Source organism: Pangasianodon hypophthalmus, chromosome 2 (genome assembly GCF_027358585.1).
Source record: "Pangasianodon hypophthalmus isolate fPanHyp1 chromosome 2, fPanHyp1.pri, whole genome shotgun sequence".
In the NCBI taxonomy this organism is placed as follows: Eukaryota; Metazoa; Chordata; class Actinopteri; order Siluriformes; family Pangasiidae; genus Pangasianodon; species Pangasianodon hypophthalmus.
This window is the reverse complement of record NC_069711.1, coordinates 19466298-19493543: the sequence shown is the minus strand read 5'-3', so window position 1 is coordinate 19493543 and position 27246 is coordinate 19466298. Positions and strand designations below refer to the sequence as shown.

General features: G+C 38.9%; 2 protein-coding genes across 7 annotated transcripts in view; one reads left to right on the top strand and one right to left on the bottom strand.

Annotated features, from left to right (window-relative positions):
- Positions 1 to 16350, bottom strand: part of lpp (LIM domain containing preferred translocation partner in lipoma) — a 238827-nt gene extending 222477 nt beyond the window's left edge. The window contains exons 1-3 of one of the 3 annotated variants that reach the window (XM_053227583.1): positions 15887 to 16349; positions 13342 to 13395; positions 2620 to 2663 (exon numbers count right to left, since the gene is read on the bottom strand). The gene's annotated coding sequence lies outside the window, so the exon portion shown is untranslated. Of the gene's footprint in view, positions 1 to 2619; positions 2664 to 13341; positions 13396 to 15886 lie in introns of all 3 variants that reach the window. The other 2 variants (XM_053227591.1, XM_053227577.1) reach the window with 2 other exon arrangements.
- A 330-nt stretch (positions 16351 to 16680) lies between these two features.
- On the top strand, positions 16681 to 26164 carry bcl6aa (BCL6A transcription repressor a). 4 transcript variants are annotated; one of them, XM_026923318.3, is made up of 9 exons: positions 16681 to 16773; positions 21040 to 21211; positions 21357 to 21578; positions 21795 to 22736; positions 23321 to 23502; positions 23750 to 23917; positions 24052 to 24182; positions 24640 to 24777; positions 24887 to 26164. In XM_026923318.3, the coding sequence occupies exons 1-9, from the start codon at positions 16743 to 16745 to the stop codon at positions 25025 to 25027; spliced, it is 2127 nt and encodes a 708-aa protein (XP_026779119.1). In that variant the 5' UTR covers positions 16681 to 16742; the 3' UTR covers positions 25028 to 26164. The 4 variants fall into 4 exon arrangements, with proteins under 4 accessions (XP_026779119.1, XP_026779110.1, XP_053083551.1 ...); XM_026923309.3 differs by having other exon boundaries at positions 23750 to 23923; XM_053227576.1 differs by lacking the exon at positions 16681 to 16773 and adding an exon at positions 16820 to 19602 and having other exon boundaries at positions 23750 to 23923.
- The last annotated feature ends 1082 nt before the right edge of the window (positions 26165 to 27246 follow it).

The following is a 27246-nucleotide window of genomic DNA, read 5'->3' as shown; positions in this document are numbered from 1 at the left end:
AGGCCAAGATTTTCACTAAGCTCATTTTGTGCAGTGATTATAACCTAATCTGCGTCCAGGAAGGAGCCGAATGGAAAACAGCCTTTAGCACCACCTATGTCCACTCTGAGTACTGCATAATGCCATATGGGCTCTCTTGCGTGCCTTCGGTGTTCCAGTGTCTCATCAGTGATATCCTCAGAGACATGATGGGCAAGTTCATTGTATACATCAAAGACATCTTGATTTACTCCCATCCAAAGAAAAATACATCAACCATGTCAGAAAGGTCCTGGCTCATTTCCATGAAAACCATCTCTTCATCAAGGGGGAGAAGTGTGAATTTCTTGTTTCCAAGATCTCATTCTTAGGATATATAGTCAGTCCAGAGGGAATTCTCATGAACCAAGTAAGGTCAAGGCAGTCAAGATCTGGCCCATTCCCACCACCTTCAAGGAGCTGCAGTGGTTCTTTAGGTTAGCCAACTTTTATTGGAGCTTCATCAGTGGCCTTAGTTCCATCACTGCACACCTCACATCACTACTCAAGAAGGGGCCCAGAAAACTCCACTGAAACACTTCTGCTTACCAAGCCTTTGATCACCTCAAGAGGGCAATCACTTCAGCCCCATCCTGAAACACCCTGATCCTTTCAGACCCTTCATAGTCAAAGTGGATGCCTCAGAAACAGTTGTGGGGGCCATATTGTCACAGAGGTTTGGTGAGAAATCCAAGCTCCATCCAGTGGCCTTTTTTCATGGAAACTATCTTAGCAGAATGTAATTAAGATATTGGAAACAGTGAGCTCCAAGCTGGCCCTGGAGGGGGCTCTTCACCCGTTCATAATCTACACTGACCATAAGAACCTTGAATACTGTATATCAAAACTGTCATACAACTAAACTCATGCCAAGCATCCTGGGCATTGGTTTTTTGCCCGATTTCAGTTCACCCTCTCATACTGCCCAGGTTCCAAGAACTTCAAAGCAGATTGACTTTCATGCTTATATCCAGCCCCTCCCAAAGAGAACATAGAAAAACACATCTTGCCACAGTCACACTTTGTGGGGGCGTTATGGTAATTCAACCGTGAGATCAAAATCATTCTTGAACAAAGAATCCCCACTTAATGTCTAATCAGTAGGGAGTATGTGCCACCACATCTCAGAGACAAACTCATCATATGGGCTGACACTTCCTCAACTACTGGACATCCAGCCACCCACAGAACTCCTCAGCTCCTACAGTGTAAATAGTTCTCTGATATCCATAATATTATGGTCCTTATGCACAGCCTGTGCTCAAGTCAAAGTTCCCAGCACCTTGCCAGCCGAAAAACTACGCCCACTGCCCACGCCACAATGACCACATTGTGAGCGACGGGGGGTCCAATTCACATCATGAGTTTGGGGGAGCACTGTCTGAGAACATTTCGCACCGAGAACCAAAAATACCGGGCCCAGCTCTACCCTGGGCCGAATACACCCAGAACTCTTTCCGCCATTCAGTCACATCAATGCCGGAATTGTCAAATTCACAAAATTTGTCAGCTACAATCCCCAAAATGCATCGCAACCTACTAAGATGGCCACCGTGGAGTACACCCAATATACATGAATTCTGTCACATTCTCATTCTCCTTCATACTAATCACACACACCTGGTCTCAATCATGAACACTACTATATATTCCTCACTCGAATCCACAGTTCTCTGCAAAGTATCTGCTCAGTGTATTATCATGCATTATATCCTATGTGTTGTTATTCTATAGTTTTTGACCTGGTTTCTGGTTTTCTGGTTTTTGATTCTCATGGCCTGCCTGATTTAGTCTGTTTGAACATTGCCCAAACCATCCCTGTTTTGTGAGTATGATCTTGCTTAATGTTTAGGATTTATTTGCCAGTTGTTAAAGCATTCTAACCCGCAACTGCCGCTTTCACTGCCACCTGACAAAGTTTTACAAGAAGGAGTGAATTTGTGGGAGTTGGATGAGCAAGTGGTTGTCCTAAATGTCAAAAAATAAAAGCATCTTCACTTCCAAACAAAATCAGAAAGTCAGCTCTACTTGGTTTAATAATGACTTAGTCATTTAGCACATATATTGCTAGTATTTATACATTTAAATATTGCTAATATCATGTAAATAAATAACAGCTGGAACATTAGTGCTTCAGAAGTTACAGGAGATTAAACCAATTTATATTCACATTTCTTGTTGATATTAATTAAATATTGTTTATATACACAAAAACACTTACATATTTGTTAATTTTATATATATACTCTTGTACTATTGGCATAAGTGGGTGGTGAGCTGTTTACAGTAATGTGATTGGATGAAGCAATGCCATAAAAAAGCAGCCATTCATTTGTTTACAGTCTCTTTTTTGCCGCCCGCATGCTAATCTCTCCTCTTCCCCCATAACACAGCAAAGTAGGGGAGTACGGAAAGTTTCAGAGAACCCAAAGCCACCACTACAAAAGTTCAGTATGAATCATAACTGTGTAATGAAGAAGCACGAGAGGTGCAACTTTATACAACTTAAGCATGTGATAAATTACATAAATCCTCCCTGATTTGGGAAAAGCACTATCTTGAGCTGAAGTCTGAGCTGAGAATTGAGCATGTGATACTCACAGTTTCCTGCTATCCACCAGGTGGCACAGTTCTGATGGGAGCTCCTGGGAAAAAAGGACAAAAATCTAATGCATTCCTGGGTAATTTCCAAACACACCTCCCCACACCCCCATACAAAACACCACCACACACTCCTCCCTCTCTGTCTATCTTTCTGTCTCTGTCTCTGTCTCTCTCGCTCTCTCTCTCTCCCTCTGCCATACGTTAGGCAGCCACATTTTTTGCTCTATTGAAATTCTTGATTATGTTTATTTTGATTATCCAAACTGCTCATATTCCAAGACCAGAAATATGAGCTGTACTTGTTTATTACTATCTCCCTGCTCCTACTCCATGTATTATTTTTCCACAAAGTTGTGAGGGGTCAGCAAACAAGTTGTCACAGTACATTTCCCTCAATAGTCCTAGCTGATTCCTGGGAAAGTGTTGAGGCAGATATGCCACAACAGCAATGGAGGAAGATTAAGTCAGATTTGGCTAAACAAACTCTCTTTCTACTCCACTGTGACTTGAAAAGAATGTTGCGTAGTTCGAGATCAAGTTAAAAGCACATACATTCTGTTCCGACCATGTGATCCATGCGCCTTGCTCAAGAGCCCAACAATGGTGCTTGGCAGTGTATGATGGACTTGAACACACAAAAGATTCAAGAGCAGTGAGTAAAATGTTATATATTTTACATATTTATAATATGTATATATTAATATGAAATATGAATTTTGTCTATATTAAATATAATATAGACATCCTATCAGACATCCTAACGGACATTGAATTGTTGGGCCCTCCGTCCTGCTGTGAGCCCCTTGAATTGTCGCCGCTTTCCGCTCATTAGTGATGGCCCTGGCTGTATGCCCTTATGAGTTTATATTCGAGGACAAGAAGATAAGTTGCAGCACATTAAGTCATCCTGCAAGATAAGATCCTCTGCAAGCAAAACAGCAGAACTGCTAAGAGGCCTAACCTCTTACTCTCAGTTTCATTCCACCTTGAAACAAGAGGCCACTTAGCCAGAAGAGAACTGTAACAGGACTTCCTTATTCATGCACTAATCCTTAGTGCATCAGGAAGTAATGAAGCGTATACATGCCAAGTGAGTCACATATAAATATTAATCATGGTAATCTTGTTAACTCATTCTGTTAATTTAAACTGTGACTTAATTCTGTAACTACTCTGCAGTAGATTGAGATCAGGTAGTTTGGGATGGTATAAATATATTGTGATTACCTTTCATACACAATTTACACTTAAAAGCCAGCTCTGCTAACAGATTGTTTTGAGACAACAGAATCAAATCCAAATGATGCTATATCTTTATTAATAATGCAGGTCACTTATTTAGTGTTCCAAACTGGAACTGAAATGGACTTAATTACAATTATATTTCATGAATGCACACAAAATAGCCCATAATATTAAAGTAGGGAAAATCAGTATAGTTTGTGATTACATAAGCATTCAGTCTGGTTGCTGTGAAAGCCCTAGCTTAGTTCTGGTGTAGCCATTTGTCATCAGAAGTCACATAATTACTTGAACGAAGTTGACGTGAGCAATTAAAGTGTCCCGTGATGGCAATATAAATACGCTTCTTCCTGGAAGTCCCTGGAGTTTGTTAAAGAACATTCCTAAACAAATGGTCCATTTCAATTTCAGGTAATAACAATAGAAAATGTGGAAAATTTCACGTGGGGTGAGTATTTATGCAACTTTATGTATGCGCTCTATTAATTCCTGATACGTTAAGGATTAGGTCTTGTACTAGTTACTCAATATAAAAGTATTAGTTACTTAATCAAAACCTGAAAATGATTAATATCTGCTTATTTGTGGATTTCATAGTAAGGTGCTAGAAACTTTTGAGAACTTGTGGTCTTGTCCTTGCAATTTCAAATGAGTTTATGTTAAACAAGAAATCATGTTTTGATGCTCTGAGCATACATTAAAATATTTAACCTGTTCCACAAGTGTACAACTAACACTTGCTGTTGTACCAGTAAACATGTCAGAAGCACAGTTATAGCTGTTTGGTTGAGGAAGTTGAGTGATGCCTGTAACGTCAGCAGGACAGCTGTGTGCACTGACACCCCCCCCCCTGCACATGCACACATACACACATACACACCACCCACTCTCAAGGCTCAGCATCAATGTTCCCACTCCTCTATAATGTCACCATGCTCATACCTAGGAGAGGAAGTGGCACAACACTCCCCAGCAGTGCACCTTGAACCTGTGACATCCTGTGCTGATGTGTGCACATGCACCCTGATGCCACATGGCCCACACCACGGTCCTGATCTAATTCCACTTCAAACTGGAGCATCCTGCAGTAAACTATACAGAGGTTGTTTAATGAATACTCGGGCTGTGTTTCATTCAAGCAATTGCTTGCCCGTGAAAAAAAAAACCAGCTGAATTGATACATTGCTTTAGAGAAAAATGCCGGGTCAAACCACAGAGAGCCTCCCGATCTTACCACAGAAACGGAGTGTCATGAATGCAACATTGTAGGTGGCTGGAACACACCAGCTTTACCTCCTCGTCAAGGCTTTGTCTAATTTGAAGATTTGCAGTGTGGTCTCGCCGACTCTCCAACTGCTAGCACCCCCACCACAATCTGCCGTCTGACAAGGGTTTAAGGAATGAAATTAAATTAATGCACACTGTGATCCAAAATTGATAAGCATGTTCTCACCCAAAGCACATTGAAATCTGATTGTAAACATCAGTATTGGCAAAAAAATGTCACAGCAATATTAGTTACATATTGGATACTGATAGTAACATATTGGCAACAGATAAATACACATACAGATAAATCCCTTATACAAATAAAGGATTGGGTATTAGGTTTAAAAAAAAAAAACTCCTCAGAGTCGATATGAAAAAAAAAAAAAAACCAGAATAACATCAATGTCAATATGAGCTTTGACCCTAAGCAGTTAAGAACACTGTGCAGAGGTGAGAAGAGCATGGGTGAGATTGTGTCTCTTCAGTCGTCTGACCATGAGTCATGCTGACACTCCTACGGCTCTTTCCAGAGTCGATGCTCTCTAGACACATGCTATGCACACTATGCACATTTGCATGTCTAAACTAAAGAGTCTCTTCACTGTGTTTTTTTAATATCATTTTTGACAGAAAAGCAATATGGTGACATTTACTTGATCCTAAGCCACAGATCTACTAACTCTCCATGGGAGGGAATTACAATCAAGTAGACGCTGTGTATTAAACTGCTCAGAAAAGAAAAAAAAAACATGATGTGATGAATAGAGAAGCAGGAACCACAGAAATAGCCCCCCACCTCCACTACACATGCATCAAGTCATGCCACTGTGACAAAAACAGGCTCAAACCTGACTGATAACAATACTGACACTCGCAGCTTCCTTTCATCACTGAAAGCAATCTGCCCTTCTATGAGTGCACAAAGTGCACTTTCGCTATCGGGGAAATAGATTTTATCGATCAGGGCGCAGAGAACGCTTCATGTCAGCACATGGTTTCTGAAAATCGGAACACAATTTCATCTAGAAGGGGCTGACTTTCATAATACCAACATAAATGTTGCAAAAAGCTCAGATATGAACCAGAAAAAGTCTGCTGAAAATGACTTTCAGTCATGTAGATTAATGCATTGTGCTAATTTTACAAGTTCTGGAAATTGCACATCAAGCACATATTAATAAGCGAGGAATAAAACACAGGAAAACAGATTTATAGGAAAATAATCCACAAAGGGGTGATATGATGTGATGTGGTGTGATGTGGGGTGATGTGTGATATGATACTACTCTGAAGTGGATTATTTTCCAATAACAGCACAAGTGTTTTATTCCTCTTATACCACAATTAAAACTACCACCAGTTTGCCAAAAATTACAATTTTTATTTAATTATACAATGTCATATTGTATTTTTAACGGTTTAGAGATACGGTTAATGTTGGTGAATGAGACAAATTAATTCCTGTTATAACAGTCATTGAACAGTCATTTCCTCTCTCTTGAGGTTATTAATACAAAAAAGTATAAGTTTATAAGATTTTACTGCTAATCGGTTTATTATTATTCTTAGATTATGAGGAGCGTCCGCCATATATGTCTCTGTGAATGAGTTGTTAGAAATTATAACATATTACAAGAAGTGTATTAATATAAACCTATGATTTTCATATACAAGTGCATTAATATAAACCTATGATTACAGCCGACACCATTGTCAGAGCTGCTGTTATAGAAAATTAATCTGAGCTTTTAAGCTGAGACACAACGTTGTGGTATAATATATTTATAACGCATTCATAAGCCCCAATCTGAAGTGATTCAATCATTTTAATGTAGCACAATGACACTCCATTAAAACTACATTCTTATTCCACCTTACATCTAAGCCAACCATATTTCTAACCTTTCTGATGTTATGTTTATAATGAATCAATCCTTGAACTAGGCATCCTTCTATGTTTGTTAGTTCATGCTCAGATGTTGTTCTTCTCCAAGCCTATTTTGATCAGGTTAATAGGACTCACAGCATCCAAAAGCAACATTTCAGCTGTAACAGCCCAATTTTCAAAATGTCTAACCCAAACATTAAACTACAAAAGGCAACTAGCCATGCGAGGAGCTCAGCAATAAAAGGACAACAGTTATAGTTCAAAATGAGCAGTAATTTGCTGACATGAAAAAAGGAGTTAAGAGCTTAGACCTCTACGGACACAGAAGGAGGAAAAGCCTCCTGCAAACTTCATAACACAAAAAGTGCCTTTTTTGAAGAGGAACTGAGAGGGTCTCGGCGTACGCGCTAGCAGCAGATGTTACAGCACAGTTGCATCATTCCTCTGACAACCAGGCCGGCTCAAGTCTTCGCTGACAACGAGAGCTGAAGCTGGCGAAAAATTTTTGCTCTGAGACAGGGGGAAATTTTTGCCATTCATGTACAAAAAAAAGCATGGAGAAGCTCCCAGTGCTAAAGCTTTTGTTAACTGTGCAAAACAGCAACCAATTTAGCACAAACAGACTCTTGTTTCATGAGTTCTGACACACTTTTGGATCCGTATTAAAACCTCAAACAGCAGAGCAGTGTATGAAGCTCATCTGCTTTTTTATATGAAGTATTTTACCCAACAGGAATGTAATATATTGCTGCAAAAGGTGTCTAAATGAAAAAGGAATCAACCTCTTGCCCTGATGATGGAGCAGGCTTTTGCCACATGACAAATCTAACCCAGAGGTACCAATCAGACCGTGTCTAATACGACAAAATTTCACTGATCATTGATCGAGGCTCCTTTATCACTGTACCCTCCCATTTTTTATCTAAGTGGGTCATTTATTTTTGTGAAGACGTTTGCCAAGGATTTGCAGTAATTATCTTATTCGGATGTTGCTGGGCACTGTAGGGGGCCGCCGTAAATTACACGTTTCCCCACGCTTTTGGATGCTTTACAGCCGGGTATTATGCACAGCCTCATCGGTGTGCCCTAAAACAACCCCCAAGTGTGTTGAGATAAAGTTGACGCCGCTCTTTGTTTTTGAACTCAACAAGCTCTTTATTTGGCAGTGCTGAATCGGAGCCTTAATTATTTCAGAGATGCTTCTCCCTGCTGATTTGAGAATACCTGGGGTGTGTTTAGTGGGATGCAAGCAGGCAGATATCAGAAAGAAAACGTTTCCTGCTTTACAAGAGACATAACAAGAAAGGTTAAAGTGAGTCCATCCAGGACATGAACAACTTTATTCACCCATGTTGCATTAATATTGCTTCCCATAAAACCCATAAAATATATCTCAAATATACTGTATATATCCTTTATCTTATTCCATTATTAAGGATTAATAGTGTCATTTAGTCATTTTGCCCTATATTCTTTTTAAATATTTTTTAAATTATTAATTTAGATATTGAGATTTTTCATCAGCATTCTTATAATTTATTATATTATATTATATTATATTATATTATATTATATTATATTATATTATATTATATTATATTATATTATATTATATTTAATATCATAAAAATCCTGAGCCAAGTCACACAGGTCCAAACAATTTACCAAACCTGAAACTTAAAATATTTACAGTTTTAAGTTTATTTCTATGGTTTCTATTTCTATGGTCCTAGTGCCTGACCAATTTATCTGTTTATAAGTATTATTTTCTTATTATATTATTATAAGAATTATATATTTTTTTAAATTTAGTTCTTGTCGATAAAGTGATTTGATGGTTTTACACTATTACTGAAGCTTATGGAAGATTTAAGTGCTAGATTAAATGACCTGAGGTGTGTACAAACACAGAAACACCCAGGTGTTTAAAGGTTAAAGTTGTGTTGATAATACAAGATGTGATATAATATGATTCAGTATTCAAAACTGAAAGTCACATAAGCTATATTTATACTAATGCACAGACATCCAGATGAATCTTTCCAGTTTAATAGTGAGGTTTCACCAGTTATATCAATATGTTAAAACTCCTGTTTCCATAATGAAAAACTCAACATGCGATCAGTGAAAACACACAAAACACTTTTCAATCAATTTATAAAGTTGAATCAGTTTCCTCCTTCAGGCAAGACAAAGTTTTTTTTTTTTTTAAACAAAGTAGGTCAGTTGGTGTTAAGCGGAAGGTTGTGAGTAAGTTCTTTAACTCCACAATGCTCGCAGCATTTTGTGTGGTTTTCTGGTGAAATTACTGTGCACATGGTATACTGTCATCGCCGATATTCAACATGTCAAACAGTGGTTCTGCTCTAACACACCAAACAATGCTGGGAAAAAGAAAGGACACGAGAGTGGTATTGCGCACGTCTGCTTTAACTCCGCTGTATATCAACCCACACAATCTGAGGTGCAGCTAGCCAAGGTAGCGCAGAAGCAGACTATTTTTGGAACACGTCTTCCTGTCTTTCTTACCTCAATGCTGGCAACATGTGTACTCTGATATGCCAGATGAAAACGAAGTTCAAGCAACATTGTAGTGTATAAAACATGTAATGTAAACATAAGAAATGTTGAGTTTTACATTTTATTGGTCTAGCACTGAACAAAATGGACATGTGCAAGTGCAGAAATGTTTTGTAATCAAGTAACATGAATCATCTCCATGGAGAAGAGTTATCTGAACTGAAAAGAATTCAACCTATCAACTTAAGGTCAGAGGTTCAACGTTGAGGTAATGAAGTCCTAATGTGCAAAAGTGCGTGTGAGCCAATTCAACAAACAAGAGGAGAAAGGCAAAGCAAGTGCAATATTATAAAGTAACTGCCTCATAAATCTGACTAGAACGTGCATGCTGTTTTCTTTCCTGCTCTCACGATCAAACTGTAAAAATTTCATTTCTAATAATTGCAGGTTTCATTGAGGGATTCAAAAAATACCTTGGACTGGGCAACAATGCTATTGTCTGTTTCAGAATATCGCGTTTTAGGTCAACAAAAAAGAAGACCTGAGTAAGAAGAGAAAAAAGAAGTCACATGAAGTTTGGCAGTTTTGCAAAGGCTGAATTTCCCACATGGCTGGTTTGATCTTCGGCTTCTTATCTTGTGGGGTTATAAAAGTTCATATGTTGTACAAAAGTTTCACACATTCTTCCCTTAATAGTCCTGTGACAACGCAAAGCCGAGATGACTAATACACGAGCAACAACAGTTTATATCATTTAGAGGCACAAGCAGAAACAAGATACATGTAAAGTCATTCAAAGAAATAATAAATATCTAAATAAACATTCAAAACATTCAAATAAACATTCAAAGCACTTCTGTAAGTCACTCTGGGTAAGAGCATCTGCCAAATGCCATAAATGTAAATGTAAATAAATATAAATAATATCTAAATAATTATTAATGATTAATATCTAAATAGCAAATAAATCACTAAATCCCTATATATATATATATATATATATATATATATATATATATATATATATATATATATATATGTGTGTGTGTGTTTATATGTGTGTATATGTGTGTGTTTATATGTGTGTGTATATGTGTATATGTGTGTGTTTAATTTATTTAAACCATAGAAAATACATAAAAAGTAAAAAAAAAAAAAAAAAAAAAAAAAAAAAAAAAGACTACATTTTAATAAATAACTTCTTTATTAAGAAGTTCTATTAGAGATTCTTTTACGTGTTCTCGACGTTGTTCTCGACGTTCTCAGCATCAGTGACTTATGCACTGTATCTTCATGACAAGAACAGCTTGTGATATTGTTCCCGAACTGAACATACGTCCTCAGTAGTATTGGCAGTTTTATGAGTTTCAGTGATGAAAAATGATGTTTTTGGTAAAAGTCAGGTTAGACTTTGTGCACGTGCAGCTTTTGTCCAGTCAAACTAGTAGAGCAATTATGCATGAATAATTTAAGTGCAAATTATTTGAACTGAAAGAGGGGCCTGACAGAGTAGATGTAAAAGGGTAAGCAGGGAGAAGAGCATCTATGCATGAAAAGCATCACAGTCTCTTCCACATATCATTGTGTAGCAGATGGTGCCACACACATGACCACACAGATCACCGTGTTTACCCTGGGGATATTTACTACATACTGCAACACACTGAACTGAAAGACAGCACTCCATGTACACGAGGCTCCCATATCAGCGTGACACACTCAGAGACTGAAGGAACGTCCTGCTCATAGTAAAGCAACTGCATACAGAAAAGCACAAATTATTTACAAGACGATTTCCCTGTGTTCCTAGACAAAACTAGGCAAACGTGCAGTAGATTGTGAGATACACCAGGCTGTTCAAACATCTGTCCACAAATCATTTAACCCAAGTTAAATATATGATCTTCTTTGTAAATAGACCCTCAGAGAATAAGATAAGTGGACACAGATTAGAAAGAAGAGATCATTTAAGCTTTTGTACTATGGAGACCTTTCTTACCAGTGCTTGCTTTTCCTTTTTCTCTCCTTTTTTTCCAAAACGAGCAAAAATGTAGAGCCCCAAACTGAACCGTCTATGTCAATTCCTTCACTTTCTCTCACCCTGTTTTTAACGTTTATCCTGACCGTCCTTAGAAATGTGAAGTAGAAACAGCATGACTGAAAAGAAGAGCTGGGACATAAGAGCAATTAGACATCTAACAGGTTGTCCCTCTGGTTTATTCTAGGGCATGTAGTGCTATTACATTTTCATATCATAATAATTGCTTTTATCATGGTTTATGATATCAGAAAACTGTAATAAAAACACAATAAACTACACTTTGACTTCCCTACCCAGACGTGTGGCTATAATATGTGACAATGTCGCTCCAAAAAAATATCATGTTAAGCGATAGGAAAAGAAATGTTTTACATGTTTTACAGAAATTGTTTATACATCAATATGATTCCAGATTGTGGTTCTAGTCAATTACCATTGTTTATTATCTTGCAATTACCTTGTTGTGCTGGCTTGATAGGGTGTATAATACAATGTGGATTAAACATAAAGAATCTCAGATATTAAAAATAATAATAATTTAAAAATACCAGAGGTGATGGGAGCAGACGCAACAAACAACATCAACAAGGGTAAATGTCATAATACAGCTGGACCACCACCACGACCATGACCACGACCATCATCATCATCATCATCATCATTATGATCAGCTGCTAGTGGATCTCACTTGCAGACACCCTCACAATACCATATACTATATTTAGTTTAGTAGGTTTAGTAGTTTTTTGTGCTACAGTACTTTTTTAATCGATTGGCTTTTGCTCTGGAATGTGTGTGTTTTTAATGTTTGCATGAGGAAATGGCTACAGGCTGGAGTGTGTTGTGCGCGATTAGTTGGGTGTGTAATGAGTTTTTCGTATTTATAGATATTTATTATTCGTATAGAATTGGGCTCTGCTTAATACTGAGGTGTAATTTAAAGTGAAAAAAAAAACACAAAAACACTTTAAGGCCTGTGGGGAAAGTGCAAGAACATGTCTTTGTTCGGAATAGTACTGCATGTCAAAACAGCTAATTCTAATTACCAGAGATTTTTATTTGAAAATGAATTTACTGAAGGTCAGGCAGGTGTAGTGATATATTGCCAGCCCTTCGATCACTAGTTTATCTACAGAACTATCAGCTCACAGCTAAGCAGCAATCATCGGACTTCCATCATTAGCCGGAGTCCTCAGGTGGCTCTGATGTGAAGCATTAGACAAAATGAACTGTTGTAAGTCGTGGCATTGTACTTTATTATTTCTCATTTGTTGATCATATTATTGACATGCTTTGAGCATCAGCAGTATTGAAGTTGAGTGTAATTTTGCTGTAATATAGTGGTGTTGACATAATTGTTTTTATAAAATAGCCTCTGTGTGTTTTGGACCCTGTCTGCATCCCAAGAAAGTCTATATTACATCTACAGCCATTTTTAAATAACTCAATGACAGAATCTGTACAATAATAATTTTGTTATACAACATTAGGAAATCATTTTAAATCCAAGTTGTGTCTTGTGAACAGACTTCTGGAAATGCGTCACCAAGAAGGACACAAGTGATGCTTCATTCAAAATTTGCACAAATTAAGCAAACTTATTCACTGCTTAGAGAGAACTGTACCTGCTGAACATCTTGATATGTCATATAACTAATTATTGGCACATACCTATTTTAGACATTTTATGAATTAAGGTGTAATGGAAAGGTAAATTGTGTATGTCTGAGGCTAAACTCAATTCTGAGAGATTACTCACCACCAAGCCACCAAGGATACTGTCGCTCCTCAAGCTGCTTTAGTACAGTAGCTCCTACACACAGCGAGATGAAGATAACCCACTAGTATCCTGTTTTACGCATATTATATACAGATATACACACAAATACATTATTTTAAAAGTGTGCAAAAAAAATTTGTTTAACCATAATTTTAAAATTCTAACAAAATAGTTCCTCTGATCATGTTAAAATAACAGCTGATTGTAATCGGACATGATAAAAGTGATTAGTGTGTGTCATATGTCACATTATAGATTAAAGAATCATTAACTAGATTTTACAATCTCCCAGAGAGGCAATAAAATTCAATGTGCCAAATGTCTCACTTGAAATGTCCTTGATCTGAGACAGCGTATAAATTAAAGAGCTGAAATCAGAGTTACGGACAGAAATCCTTTTATTGCAGCTGCAAAGTTATATTTGCACAAAGATAATAACAAATTCATATTAAATTATATGCAAACAAGCACAAAATACAGAATTACATGAACACTTTGTGGTTTGTGACAATCAGGGAAAGAAGCTGTCAGTGGTCAAAGCCTTTTCAGTACTGCAAAAGTAGAAAGCCTGCTTTGTAAATTACCCGCAGACTGCACATTATATGAAAATAACCTTTACCAGTACACTGTGTATGCGTACACAAATACTTGCAAACCTACAGGCAAAAATGACAGAACTGTTCATATCAGAAGGTGCTGCTCTGCCATGTCAGCAACAGGTCTCAGGTTGAAAAATATGCAACCCTGCCCAATCAGCACACACACTCGCTGTGCTGTCGAAGCATGCAGGCGTATGGCTTGTTGTTTTCCCACAATATCACACTCTTCAAATTGAATAGAGCGAAATATTCTACTCAGACTGAGTCAACTTACGTCTATTACATTAATTAGGTAAAATTAGTTACATAGATCAGCCACTTCTGATAAAGAAACACAGATAAAATAAGAACAAGTAAACTAGCTGCTGTGCTGCAGAATCTCACCCAACTCGGTCACCAAGCTAAACACGCTCTATTGTGGGTTAAAGGCCAGGCCACGTTTATCTAGAACATTTTGTGCCTTAACATTGTTTAGACAATGACATTATTCCAATTCAGTGATGCATGTACAATGTGGCTGGCAATAACAAAAATGTAGAATTATTTTCTTTAAAAACAATAATAAGCTCAAGGAATCTCAGTTATGCATCAACACCTGGAAACAATAAGACACTCATATCATCCATGACACTAATACATATAAGAATTGTGTGCATTTAATATAATATTAATGACTTTAATATTCAATTATAATTACACAATACTAATACTACTACTAATAATAATAATAACAAAAATTAGTAGTAGTAGTAGTATTGTTGTTGTTGTTGTTATTGTTGTTATTATTATTTTGGCACTCTATGTGAAATAACTGAATCTGTCTGTAATGTAACTGCTTGTAACCGTGTTACAGATAAAACCTGATTGCCCTTTAACCCACAGGACAGCGTGTTTAGTTTGGACACACAGTTAGGTGACTTTCTCCAACACAGCAGCGAGTTCACCTGTTCTTATTTTATCTGTGTTTTTTGAACTTGTCCACGCAACTTGTCCATACATCTCCTCCATCACTAAGTGCAAACAAGTGGAATTACTTAATTCTCAAATTAAAAGCCCAATATATTTTAGTGCCCAAAAAAATTAAGTCCATTTTCATAAAAGTTATCCTGCATGTGTTATCAGCTGCTGTCGCTCACACACGTATACACACATTCACACCACCCTATATTCTTCTCAAGCTAACCTGTCACTACTGCATGCTCAGTGCAGGCTGTGAGAGCAAGTATTATTGCCTTTTAGAGTAAAATCAGAGCAAAATACCTGCAGATTTTGCCTCTGTGTTTGGTGATTCTCTTAATGACACGTCTACCGTGTCACTTTAGAAGTCTGGTACTAGCAACACTGTACTTTTTATTTTTTTTAGTTACATTCAGTATGTGAGTCGATGTATGTGTGTATGTTATATACACATATTTTGAATATATGAATATATATATTCAATATATATACATATATATTCAATATATTTTCTTATATACAATATAATACAATATATAATATATTGCTATATACTTATATATGTATGTATTATATATAAACACAAGGCACTACTGCTGCTTACTTTGGTCAAAAGCATGAAAAGGTTTAGACATCATTTGAACTAATATTAAAGAGTTAAACCAACACTTAAACCTGCTTACTTGGTGAATAACAATACATTTAGGTTTTTTCTTTTCAGTGATATAGCATACACCTGGATATTACACAGCTTAATAACTTAATTCACAGTGTTAATGTTGAAATAACAGTTGCACTGTTCAGTTGTATGCAGCTGGAAACACTGTAATGAAACCCAGCAGGAGTAAAACTAATGCACTTTGTTGTGCAATGCACGTCTACTGGAACTACTCACAACTCTAAATGTTCTTAAATGCTATTAAAACACACACTGAACGTGTACACCAGCATATTAACCCGTTACTTACAGCAATGCCATGCACGTTTCTGACACATATAGCTCGACAAGGACAAAAGCAGGCAAGAGACACCACACGGAATGTACATTATAAAATCCAAGACGTGAGGGAAAAAAATATCAGTTTTTCAAATATATAATGCCTTTAGGCTTAATCCTGCTCAAACCAAAAACATAAATAAACCCCTGCTCATTGTTTAGCAGCAGTCCGCACCGAAGAGGAACGAAAAGTGGAACGTATTTCTAAAAAAGAAAAAAAGAAAAAAAAAACTAAATATGAGCAGAGCGACAGGCTAAAACAGCTCGGTCCGTGTGAATAGGAACTCCGTGTACACTCGGTATAGTGTATGGCTGTGGAGGCTTTAACACGCCAGCGAATGGACTCAGAATAGCAAATTAGTTCTGAGAAATTTGAGGCTGGGCTTAAGCACGCGGGCTACGCTAGCACACTAAACAGTGTGTCACCATAGCGTTTGACATACTACTTAGTACGGTAGTATGCGGCTTTGGACGTAGCCTCCACAGCTTACGTTGCCAGGTTTTTTTCCCCTTTCGGATCACATGACTGTCTGTGTCTGGAAGAGTCCAAGTCAGAGGTAGCAACACACACTCCAAACCACTTTGCCCTACTAAATTAGCAGGATTTTTCTCTTTTTTGGAAACATTTACGATATACATTATACATCAATAGAGTTAAATCACCTCATATAGTGGTATGAGTGAAAATGTCGGGACAACGTTCATGAAATAGCGATGTATGTTAAAATCACGCACACCCCCGCCCTGTAAAAATGGTACGGCCACAAGCTCAAATTCCGAGAATTGAGCTCTGCTGATTCTTAGAACAGGGGTTCTTAGAAGTGGTGATGCAAGAAGTTTCTAGGAAAGCACTACCAGGTGATGATTTTTTTAATTCTTTTTTTTTTTTCTCTCAATAATGTGCAGCTTGTTCTGTGCTACTGTTGATCGGCGCAGGTGTTTTATCAAAGATGTTCCGTAGGATAGTTTTTCAAAACCTTATTTCGTGATTGATTGCCAGGGCTCTTGTGAAGTAGTTGAAGTGCGGGTCAGTGTTAATGTTTTGTCAGGACGCTTTGGTGGTATTTGCCCTTGACCGATCCAGCAGGCAGCACGAGACACTGTTACGGCTTGAGCTCGGTCTGTGTCGTGGGCTGCGGCGCGAGCGCGTGCGCGCGAGTGTGCGTGTGCGTGTGTGTTTGAACATGGAGAAAATGTTGACGCGCTGCCTGTTTGGCCAGGAGGATTAGCTAACTAAAGTACCGTCTGAACTTAAAAGTCTCTGAAATGTCCGCAGGGGTATTGAGTGGTGGAGCGCTCACTCTGTTTATTAACTGTTTTAATCAGGGCTCGGAGTCTCGCGCTGTGAATTTCCAGGCAGTTTGACGGCTGTTTTGTTTTGTTTTGTGTTTTGTGTGTGTGTTTTTCTGGTCCTGTTGGTGATTTTACAGGCAGCGCGCTTGTGGTGGTGTTTTTACTTTTCAGTACATCTGTTTTGTGTTAAATAATGGCTCGGAGCAGAGCTGTCAGTGTGTTCACGTTACTAATTTGGTCGCTAGCTCAGCGCTCACAGCTAACAGCGCCGTTTAGCCTTCAGTCACATTGTTGAGGTTTTTTACTCCACTTTGCCTTGCAGTTTCCAGCTCGCGCGCCGTAAACACGCCTTTAGAAAACTCTTCAGTTTAACCTGTTGCTGAAGTGAACGCGTTTAAGAAAAGGTTAAAGAGCTAACGGACTGAGGAGAAGAGCGGAGCCGTTACCTCGGCGCTCTACAGCGCGGTGCTCTACAACTGTGTTTAAGTTCAGTTGGTCGAAATCCAAACGGTTCCGCGCTCCCTTATCTCTCTCTCTCTCTCGTTCTCTCTCTCTATCTATCTATCTCTATCTATCTATCTATCCCTCCCCGCTCTCTCTCTATCCCCGCTCAGACTCTTTTTACTCCTGCTCAGGCTCTCTATCTCTCTCCCTGCCCTGCTCAGGCTCTCCATACTCAGGCTCCCTCTATCCCTATCCCCGCTCTCTATCTCTCCCTCTCTCCCTCTCTCCTCACCATGCCCAGGCTCTCTCTCTCTCTCTCTCTCTCTTCTCAGACTATTAGATAATCAGCTTGTACGCGTTTAAGTAGCGCGCTTTATGCCCAATAAGCAGCACGCGTGTTTCACTGCTAATACAATTAGAGACAGACTTATGTTTATATCCCTGGGAGGATCTAGATTTCCCTCTCATGACAAATACATAAGCAGATATTTGTGCTTTTGGGTTGCGTCGTTATTAGCGTGGGACTCGATCGTTTGCAAACAGGTCGTGCACTAGACTTTGGCATTTAGCATGAGGGTCATAAATCAGTGTTGGTGAAGGCGCCGCACATGCTCGCTATTTCTGGAGCAGAACTAGCAAACCTGCGGCTTGTGCTCGGCAAACACTTCAACACTAATATTTATATGTAGAGTTTGGAATTATACCAGTGTAGAAAAGGGTGCATGTGTACATGCACGCGCTCTGTTTCTCAGCCCGTATGTAAGCATTTGATGTATGAATGAATGAATAAATATGAATGTCTCGCCAAACAGTTGAATGTTAGTGAGTCGCTGCAGGTATTCCCATTAAAGTTGCTAGGATGGTCGTTGTTGTTGTGTGTGTGTGTGTGTGTGTGTGTGTGTGTGTGTGTGTGTGTGTAAACCCTCATGAGTTAATTCACAGATCCCCAGCTCAGGTCCTGGAGGACCCCCTGTCCTGTATATTTTAATGTTTGCTCTGAACACATCTTATTCAACTACTCAGCTCATGAACAGGTGAAGTGGGTGTGTTGGAGCAGGGAAGGAAAATAAAACAGTGAAATGTGCAGGGCACTGTGTACTCCAGGACCAGGGCAGGGAACCTGTGAGTTCATTGACAGAGGTTCGTTACTAAGCGGTCAGATCAATATTAAACACTTAGTGACATCTTGTGGTCGCAAAACTGCAGGAAGCGATCAGAAACACCAGAGTGAGCGTGCTGATTGGGGACAGACTGTGCAGCGGGTTAACCAAAGCGCGGTGGGTTTGGACCGAGAGCGCCATGACTTCATCCCGCCTTTGGCTGCGTCTCAAACCGCGTGCGTCTCGGACCGCGTGCTGCGACCGAGCGAGTGGTCTGGCAAAATAGAATGCCGCCTGTGGTAACCATGGTAACGCGTGGTCCCGTTCCGTTTTGACCATCTATAATGCACTTTCTCGTTTATTGCCAAGAAAAACCAAAGTTTTATTACATAAAGATTTCACTTGCACGGAATATGATTTGGCAATTGCTCCATTAACACACGGAAACAAAGCAGTGAATTAGTTACCAAAAGGGGGGCAAAAAGAATAAAATTCGAGAGGTAGATAGGCCAAGACGAATATATACTCAACTCTGCAGTGTGCAATGTGTACAGATGGTGTAGAGAATAAAGTTCTGAACATGTCAGTATGTATGTATGTGCAACATTCTAAGTACTGTATCATACAGTCTGAGAGAATTTGCATTAGATGTGAGGATGTATATAGGTATATAAAAAGTGCCATGATGACTTCTTGGATAAAAGATTGTTTGCAGAAGAAAATAAAGCTGAAGGGCTACTGTATAGTAGAATATATTATATACATCAATATGCCTAAACACTTCCCTGCTGAAAAACCCAGCTGATTCTGAGCAGCTGCAAGAACGCAGGTCAGGCTGGTAGACGGTCTGGTGAGTGCTGGTGCATGGAAACAGTTTGTGGATCACTTCTACTAATGCAGCAGGTTGTTTAGAAGAAAAGAACACAATCAGAAAATCTCATTTATTGATCAGTTTAGCTGGAAGAGATGGGCTGATTGATTGACCAGCTGGAAGCTAGGCAATATATTTTGAATATGTTAATGTCAATCGATCTGTGGGCTTTTGTGTGTGTAAATGTAAATGTCCAAATCTGTCATGTAGGATGTTTCAAATACTTCAGCAATTCTGTGTGTAAGGACCTGTTGATTTCAGACGTACATGTGGGCTCGCGCTCTCTCTCTCTCTCTCTCGCTCTCTCTCGCGCGCGCGCACACCTGAGTTTGAGTGTTGCTAGGACACTGAAGCGGAATTTCTCTCAAAGCGGATACTAAACGTCTTAACCCCATAACACATGTTTATAGCATAATTAAAGACTGTCTCATTCTATTTCTCACTGTTTGACCGACAGTTCTAATGAAGAGAGAACATCTAATGTGAGTGTTGATTAAAAATGTCAGCTTTCATGTCAGTAAACAGCTTGACGGATTAAAACTGCTGTCACTTAGACATCCAACTCTGAGCTGTTTGTTGTGCTGTTGGAACACTTCTTCCTGCTTTAAATTCAGTCCCTATCTTCTGAAATACAGAATTCGTATAATATATTGCCTTTTTCAATACTTAAACCCCTAAAGTTAGTAAGACGAAATGTTTCTCAGTGGGATGAGAGACTGTTTTGTCCGCAGCGACTTGCTCCTGTTTATTCGGTCTGTGGCGCCACCCAGTGGCCTCATGTCAGAACTACAGTCATCACTTAAACATTAAATAGCAATAAACCAGTTATGTCTGTTTCTTAAATACAGATTTTTTTTTTTTACACCACATTAATTTTGGGAGCATAATAGTCAAAAATGAAAGTAGTAAAATTAATATTTTCAACTTCTTTTGTGTGAATTTTTAATATCAAACGTTTTTAAAGTTGATAATTAGTTTGAAATTGGAATATTTCTTCAAACACTTTTGTGAGGCAGAGAAGTAAAAATGAAAGATATTTGATAGAAGTGAAAAATATTTGTGGTAATTTTTTTTTTTTTATTATTATTATTATTTTTAAAAAGGTCTCCTATTGATGGCAATCCCATACTGGAAACAAATATCTCAGGGATTGCAATGATTCATTTGTCAACATTTCAAATAATGAATAAAAATTTAGTTATTGATTTATACCAAACCATACAAGGCATTCACAGCGATGAGCAGTACTTTGTTTATTCAACCCTGACACATTACCTTCATTGTTAATTTCACATGGGTTAATGTCATCATGAGGAATTGCCCAGCCCACTTCCCACAGTGTTCTTTCATTTTCCAGTAGGTAGTGTGCATATGTGAATGGGACACCAAAACTCATTGTTTGACGTTTCGTTACAGATCTTGACAAAATGTCTTGCGCAGCAGACAGCTGCATCCAGTTCACACGCCATGCCAGCGACGTCCTGCTCAACCTGAACCGGCTGCGCAGCAGAGACATCCTCACAGACGTCACCATTCTGGTCAACAGACAGCAGTTTCGCGCTCACAAGACTGTCCTCATGGCATGCAGGTACTCTACAGCTATTCAAGTCTGGGGCTTTTTATTTATAATATTTTAGTGGTAATGCACTGAAATTATAGTCTGCGATTTTTATGTTTTAAGACCTAAGAGGAGCCCTGTTCTAAAACTGTGCTCATCTGCCTTATTTTCACAGTGGGCTCTTTTATTCAATATTCACTGACTCTCTAAAATGCAACATGAACGCCATAAGTCTGGACCCGAAGGTTGACCCAGAAGGCTTTGCAGTCCTCCTGGAGTTCATGTACACTTCCCGTCTCGCGCTGAAAGAGAGCCTCATCATGTCGGTCATGAACACGGCCATCTACCTGCAGATGGACCACGTTGTCGACACCTGCCACAGATTCATTAAGTCCAGGTATGTGTCTCAAATGACTTTTGCAGGGACCTGAATGTAGATTTAACACTATTCCATGTATATAGCAGCTGGAAAACTTGCCCATAACAACACTAATAACAGTAGTGCCTTTAATGTTCTAGACAGTGCTGTTGGTGTCTGTGGCCTTATTTCTGATAAACTATACCTGATACTGATTAGTACATTTATAATACAACATAATTTGTTTCTTTACAGTGACTCCTCCATCAAACTGCCCAGAGAGGATTTCCTGGTCAGCCCTCTGCTTTTACCTCAAGATGTTCACGGTTACAGGCCACATGAGGTTGTGGAGAACATGGCAGGACGATCCGGCTCTTTCCGTGACGGAAGGCCTTATGGTGCCATATTTACCGGAGTGAACACTCCCAGCAGCTCCTATCATATTTATAGCCAGATCCCCATGCAGGCATTCCCTTTCCCCCTCTGTAAGCTGACAGACACCAAAAACACTTTTCCCGACTTTGCCAAAGGAGGCATCCTCCAACACAAGCACTGCCCACCAGGCGACGACTTTGCACGCAGCTCCAACGCCAGCCACTCGAGCTCATGCCACTCTGACGCCTACTCCTCCCGGGTGCTGGGGAGAAACGACGAAATGAAAAGGGAGAGCTTGCAAGGCTTGGCTCAGTCCATTGTTATGAATTCTAGAAAGCACGGACTCGCGAGCCTGGCCCAGGAGCATCAGAGAGACGTGGGCAAAGAGCAGGTTCCTTTGGCTGAAGGCGAGCTGAGCCAGCAGCCCTACTCTGTGGGTATGGCCTCCAGCGGGCACAAAGCTCTGATTAGCAGCCCGCAGAGCCCTTTAAAATCTGACTGCCAGCCCAATTCACCCACAGAATCAAGCAGCAGCAAGAATGCCACACTCTCGCACGCCTCTCAGCCTCCGACTCCACAGGGCATGCAGGACCCAAAGGCTCGCAACTGGAAAAAATATAAATTCATTGTGCTCAATCAGAGCACCAAGGAGGAAGAGAGCAGCACTCATGAACCTGAGATGCGCTCACCCCAGAGGCTGGCTTTCCATCCCTCACCTGAATCTGAGCAGCCAGACATGCAGCCTGCCAGCACAAAGATCACTGAACATGGAGATGACTTCACTGTGCCCCAAGCCAGCCGCCTCAACAATATCATTAACAGGTGAGTGCGCTAGCTATTTTATATACAGTGGCATGGTTTAAAGCATGTATGTGATCCCATACAATCTGATAAAATAAAGACTGAGTCCAAGCATGAAAGATCTTGTATTCTTAGACCACACACTCCTTCATCGATCTTCATCTATTTCTACAATGATGCGTCCACTGAATTTCTTGATATGCATGCAAAATGCACAAATTTGTGCTTAATAGCATGAGTGGATCTCATTGAGAACAATTGATGACTTTACTAACAAGCTCTCTAAGTTTAGTGAAATCACTGTGCAAAGAACAGTCAGTACTATTCCTCAGGATTTTGGATTAATAATAATGGGACCAACTGTGTAAAATTGTCCAGCAGTGTTTGGAGACACAATTTTTTTTTATCCTCACTGCCTCTCTACAAACTCAGAATGAATTTTCCTTCATCTATCTTATAGCACTCCAAATGACTATTTATCTCCTTAGCCAGTATGTGTCAAAGTTAAATGTCTAAAAGTGAGTGTGACAGTGCAAGAAGTGGCTGTGTGAAAAGCAACAAAAAGGGGAAAAAAAAGTAAAGCCTCACATTTATTCCTTTGGCAGAAGTCTGGAGGGTACACAGAGGAATGGTGACAGCCACTCTTCTCTTTATCTGAGCCACTTAAAGTGCACATCCTGTGGCTCACAGTCCCCCCAACACTCAGATGTTTGTCCCAACACTCCTGGCTCGCGCCTTAATGAGGAGATGGCCGAGCTGCACTCTGAGTATTCCGACTCCAGCTGTGGTGAGTATTTCTCTTGTGTATTTATATTTACTGAAAGTGTTTAAAGGAACAGTCTGACCAAAACATCACATTTATACAGTTTTTCTATTATTTAGGACAACACTGGAAGCTATAAGCTTTCCTCGTTAGACTTGCTGTAAAACCTAAGAACCCAATTTGGACACAATGTTTAAATTTCACTGAACACTCCCAGAGACGACATATGTGCTAATATGTTGGCTTCATTTGTGTATCTTTTTGTCTACAGAAAACGGTACCTACTTTTGTAATGAATGCGACTCCAAATTTGCAGAGGAGGAAGTCTTAAAACGCCACATGCTTCAGGTGCACAGCGACAAGCCATACAAATGTGACCGTTGCCAAGCAGCATTCCGCTACAAGGGAAACCTCGCTAGCCACAAGACGGTACACACAGGTAAAGGTTGTTGTTTTTTCTTTTTTTTCCCTTTATTTATTTTATTTATTTTTTTTAAAAAAAGACTAATCTCAATGGACTTGCATCGTGCAGATTATAGATCCATCCCTCTAATGGTCTCGTTCACTTTACAGGAGAGAAGCCGTATCGATGCAACATCTGCGGCGCACAGTTCAATCGACCAGCTAACCTCAAGACCCACACGCGCATCCACTCTGGAGAAAAGCCATACAAGTGTGAGACCTGCGGGGCTCGATTCGTTCAGGTACTTCCTAATACCTCTCCTCATGTTCAGATGTAATTATTAGATTATTATTTACACAACATCTAAGAACATCCTTACTTGTGATCAAATTTCTAACACTTGCTCTTGTGTGGCTTGTTACTTTTATAAAACTGGTGACAAAGTCCAATATTTAAAAATATAGTTTAATTTATTCCCAATAATATTCACAATAAACAATTTTGCTCCACTCCATGTAGTCTGTTAACAGTTAAGCTCTGGTTGCTAAGCAGCATAACGGGCAAAGATTTAGGGTATTCTATGGATGGAACAATGGCTTTATTGTTTAAAACCTGGCACATTTAATACATACTTCAATTACTGTGATGTAGATAAAGGTATGCATATATCAAGGATTTTACAACGGCTTTGAACGTCAATCAGATTTCAGAACCAAAACTATTTGTATTACAATGTTCATTTTATATTTTGCATCCAGGTAGCTCACCTGCGCGCCCACGTCCTGATCCACACAGGAGAGAAGCCATATCCCTGCGAAATCTGTGGCACACGATTCCGACACCTGCAGACGCTCAAGAGTCATCTGCGCATACACACAGGAGAAAAACCTTACCATGTGAGTACAGTGAAAAGCACACCTTAACTTGAGTGGAATTGTATTATGAAGTTGCATGATTCTAATAACTGAACTTGACACTTAAGAACCTTTTGTGTTTGTTTTGCAGTGTGAGAAATGCAACTTGCACTTTCGCCATAAGAGCCAGCTTCGGCTGCACTTGCGACAGAAGCACGGTGCCATCACCAACACCAAGATTCAGTACCGTGTGTCCACAGCAGATCTGCCAGATTTGACCAAGGCCTGCTGAACACACACAAACACACAAGGGCTGAACCACAGCATTCTCTGAGCCCTACTTGGACAATCATCTAAAACTGTAGTGCCACACTGTGTTGATCAGACAAGAAGAAAAAAAAAAAAAATAATCAAGGCATTTAATGCCATTCTACGGGTTTCCTCTATATGTGAACATAGAACCACATAAGGTCTCTTGTCACTTTATTGTTTATATTTGCATATAAATATACAGTAATGTTGAGTGTTTTTAAGCTTTCAGTTATTTAAAAAAAAAAAAAAAAAAAGCTTTATTTTGTTGAAAAAAAGGAGGATGGAATATATCAAAGAAGTTACTTTTCGGAAAGTATTGGAATTTTAATTGAAGGTTGGTATATTTTATGGCAGCGTAAAGACTTGTGTCCAGAGATTTTTTTTTTATGTGTACAGGATATACCACACTAGAATGGCCTCCTTTACAAAATCACATCTTGGCTGTGCCTCTAATTGGGTTTTTTGTATATGAGAATAATGGCTGCTCTCAAAGTGTAAAACATTGCATGAGGTGGGTTGCTACTGGTTGACATTCATTAAAGTAAGAAACTGCAAAGAAGTGTGACAATGCATAGTTATATTCCCAAGATTGCGCTCTGCTGGCAGAACCGATCTTTAATTAAATATTAAAATATGCATTAAAAACATACTGCTATGGTACAACAGTTATTTCACTTCAATTGTGTTTGTATAGAAATGTGACTATTTCTGTTAGCAAGTGAAGGTTTACATTTTTGTCATTGTTCTAGAAGCTACAGTAAAAGTTGTATTACTGCGCTTTCTGCCCTCTTTATGTATACACACTGTGTATTAAAGGTGCCTTTCTCAGTGGTGACTGAATTGCTTTCTGTTACTCTGCTAAGGTACAACTGAAGGACACCACCTGTCCTAATTTTTTTTTGTTTGTTTTTCCATTTTGTGTGTGTACATGGTTTTTTACATGCTTTTCACCAGTTCAAATTTCAAAGAGGAAAAAAAAATGCAAATTCATTATTGCTTGAGCTGTGCATCTTTAGGACTCTTTTTTTTTTTTGGGATTGGGCTTTTTCTAAAATGCATTAAGCTAACTGTATATGTGTATGAATGTAAAATAAAAGTATTGAATTTCTATGTACAACTCTGGAGCAATGCCTCATTGTTTCAACACCTAATGAATTAAAGGACATCAGTCTGAACTACATTCTCACATGAATACCTCTACATTGGGTGAAATGCCTTACAATTATTTGTAAATTTGCACTCATGTGGAATTAAGCTCAGGTTGGAGTGCTCATAAATGGATAAAGCAATTAAAATATTTAAATAATGCAGAGAACCCAAATTTGTTATGAACCACTTTGCATTTACTAGAAGCCAGGCCTTCAGAGTCAAATGCTGGAACACAACAGGTTTTTCAGTTCATTTTTATCACAGTTTAAACAGATGCCACAAAGCAGCTTTACATGTTTACCAAGCACACCAAAGGTAATAGGGACATGTGAAGTTCAATAAGAACATAAAAAAAAAATCCTAAGAGGAATTGAGATTCAAAATTCTGGTTAACATGGTATAGTGTAATAGCAGTAGGAAAAGTACCAATGAGAATAAAAGATACTTGAGTCAAACACCGCTTTCGTAGAGAAGAATCAAGATTCCTCAGATACGACAAGCATCGGTGTTAGAAGTCTCAGAAAACTGTCAGAAGCCAAAAAACAGAATGATAAATGAGTAATGAGAACATGCACAAAGTTACAGTGTCAAATGAGTGGTCAAGAAGAGGTTTAGATTGAATGCAGGGATTTTCAGTTAAGCTGATATGTAGCTAATTACACATCATACACATGTAACACATCAGGAGTTTGAAAGTGAAGTCAAGTCTTTTCAGTGTCATGTACGTGCAGCCAGGGGCGTCAGGATAGTGAATGTACCCCTCAGACGTAGTCTCCTAGAGGAGGTCAGCACTACTGAAGGACAACACAAGTATCCTTCATTTTACTCCACCTCCATTTTACTGGTAATAAAGCTGAGAGTGGTGAAACGACCCCACCACCATCACTTAATTTTCTTCATCCATCAATCCCAAAGCCTTTTATCTTAAAGGTGTGAGTGTGGTCATCAAAGAAAGGACTAAATAAGCTTAGTCTTAATAACTGGACTGTTTTTGAGACGCGAACACTTGTATTAAAGTTATTCCGTCCCTGGGGGTCTTTGTATAAAAAC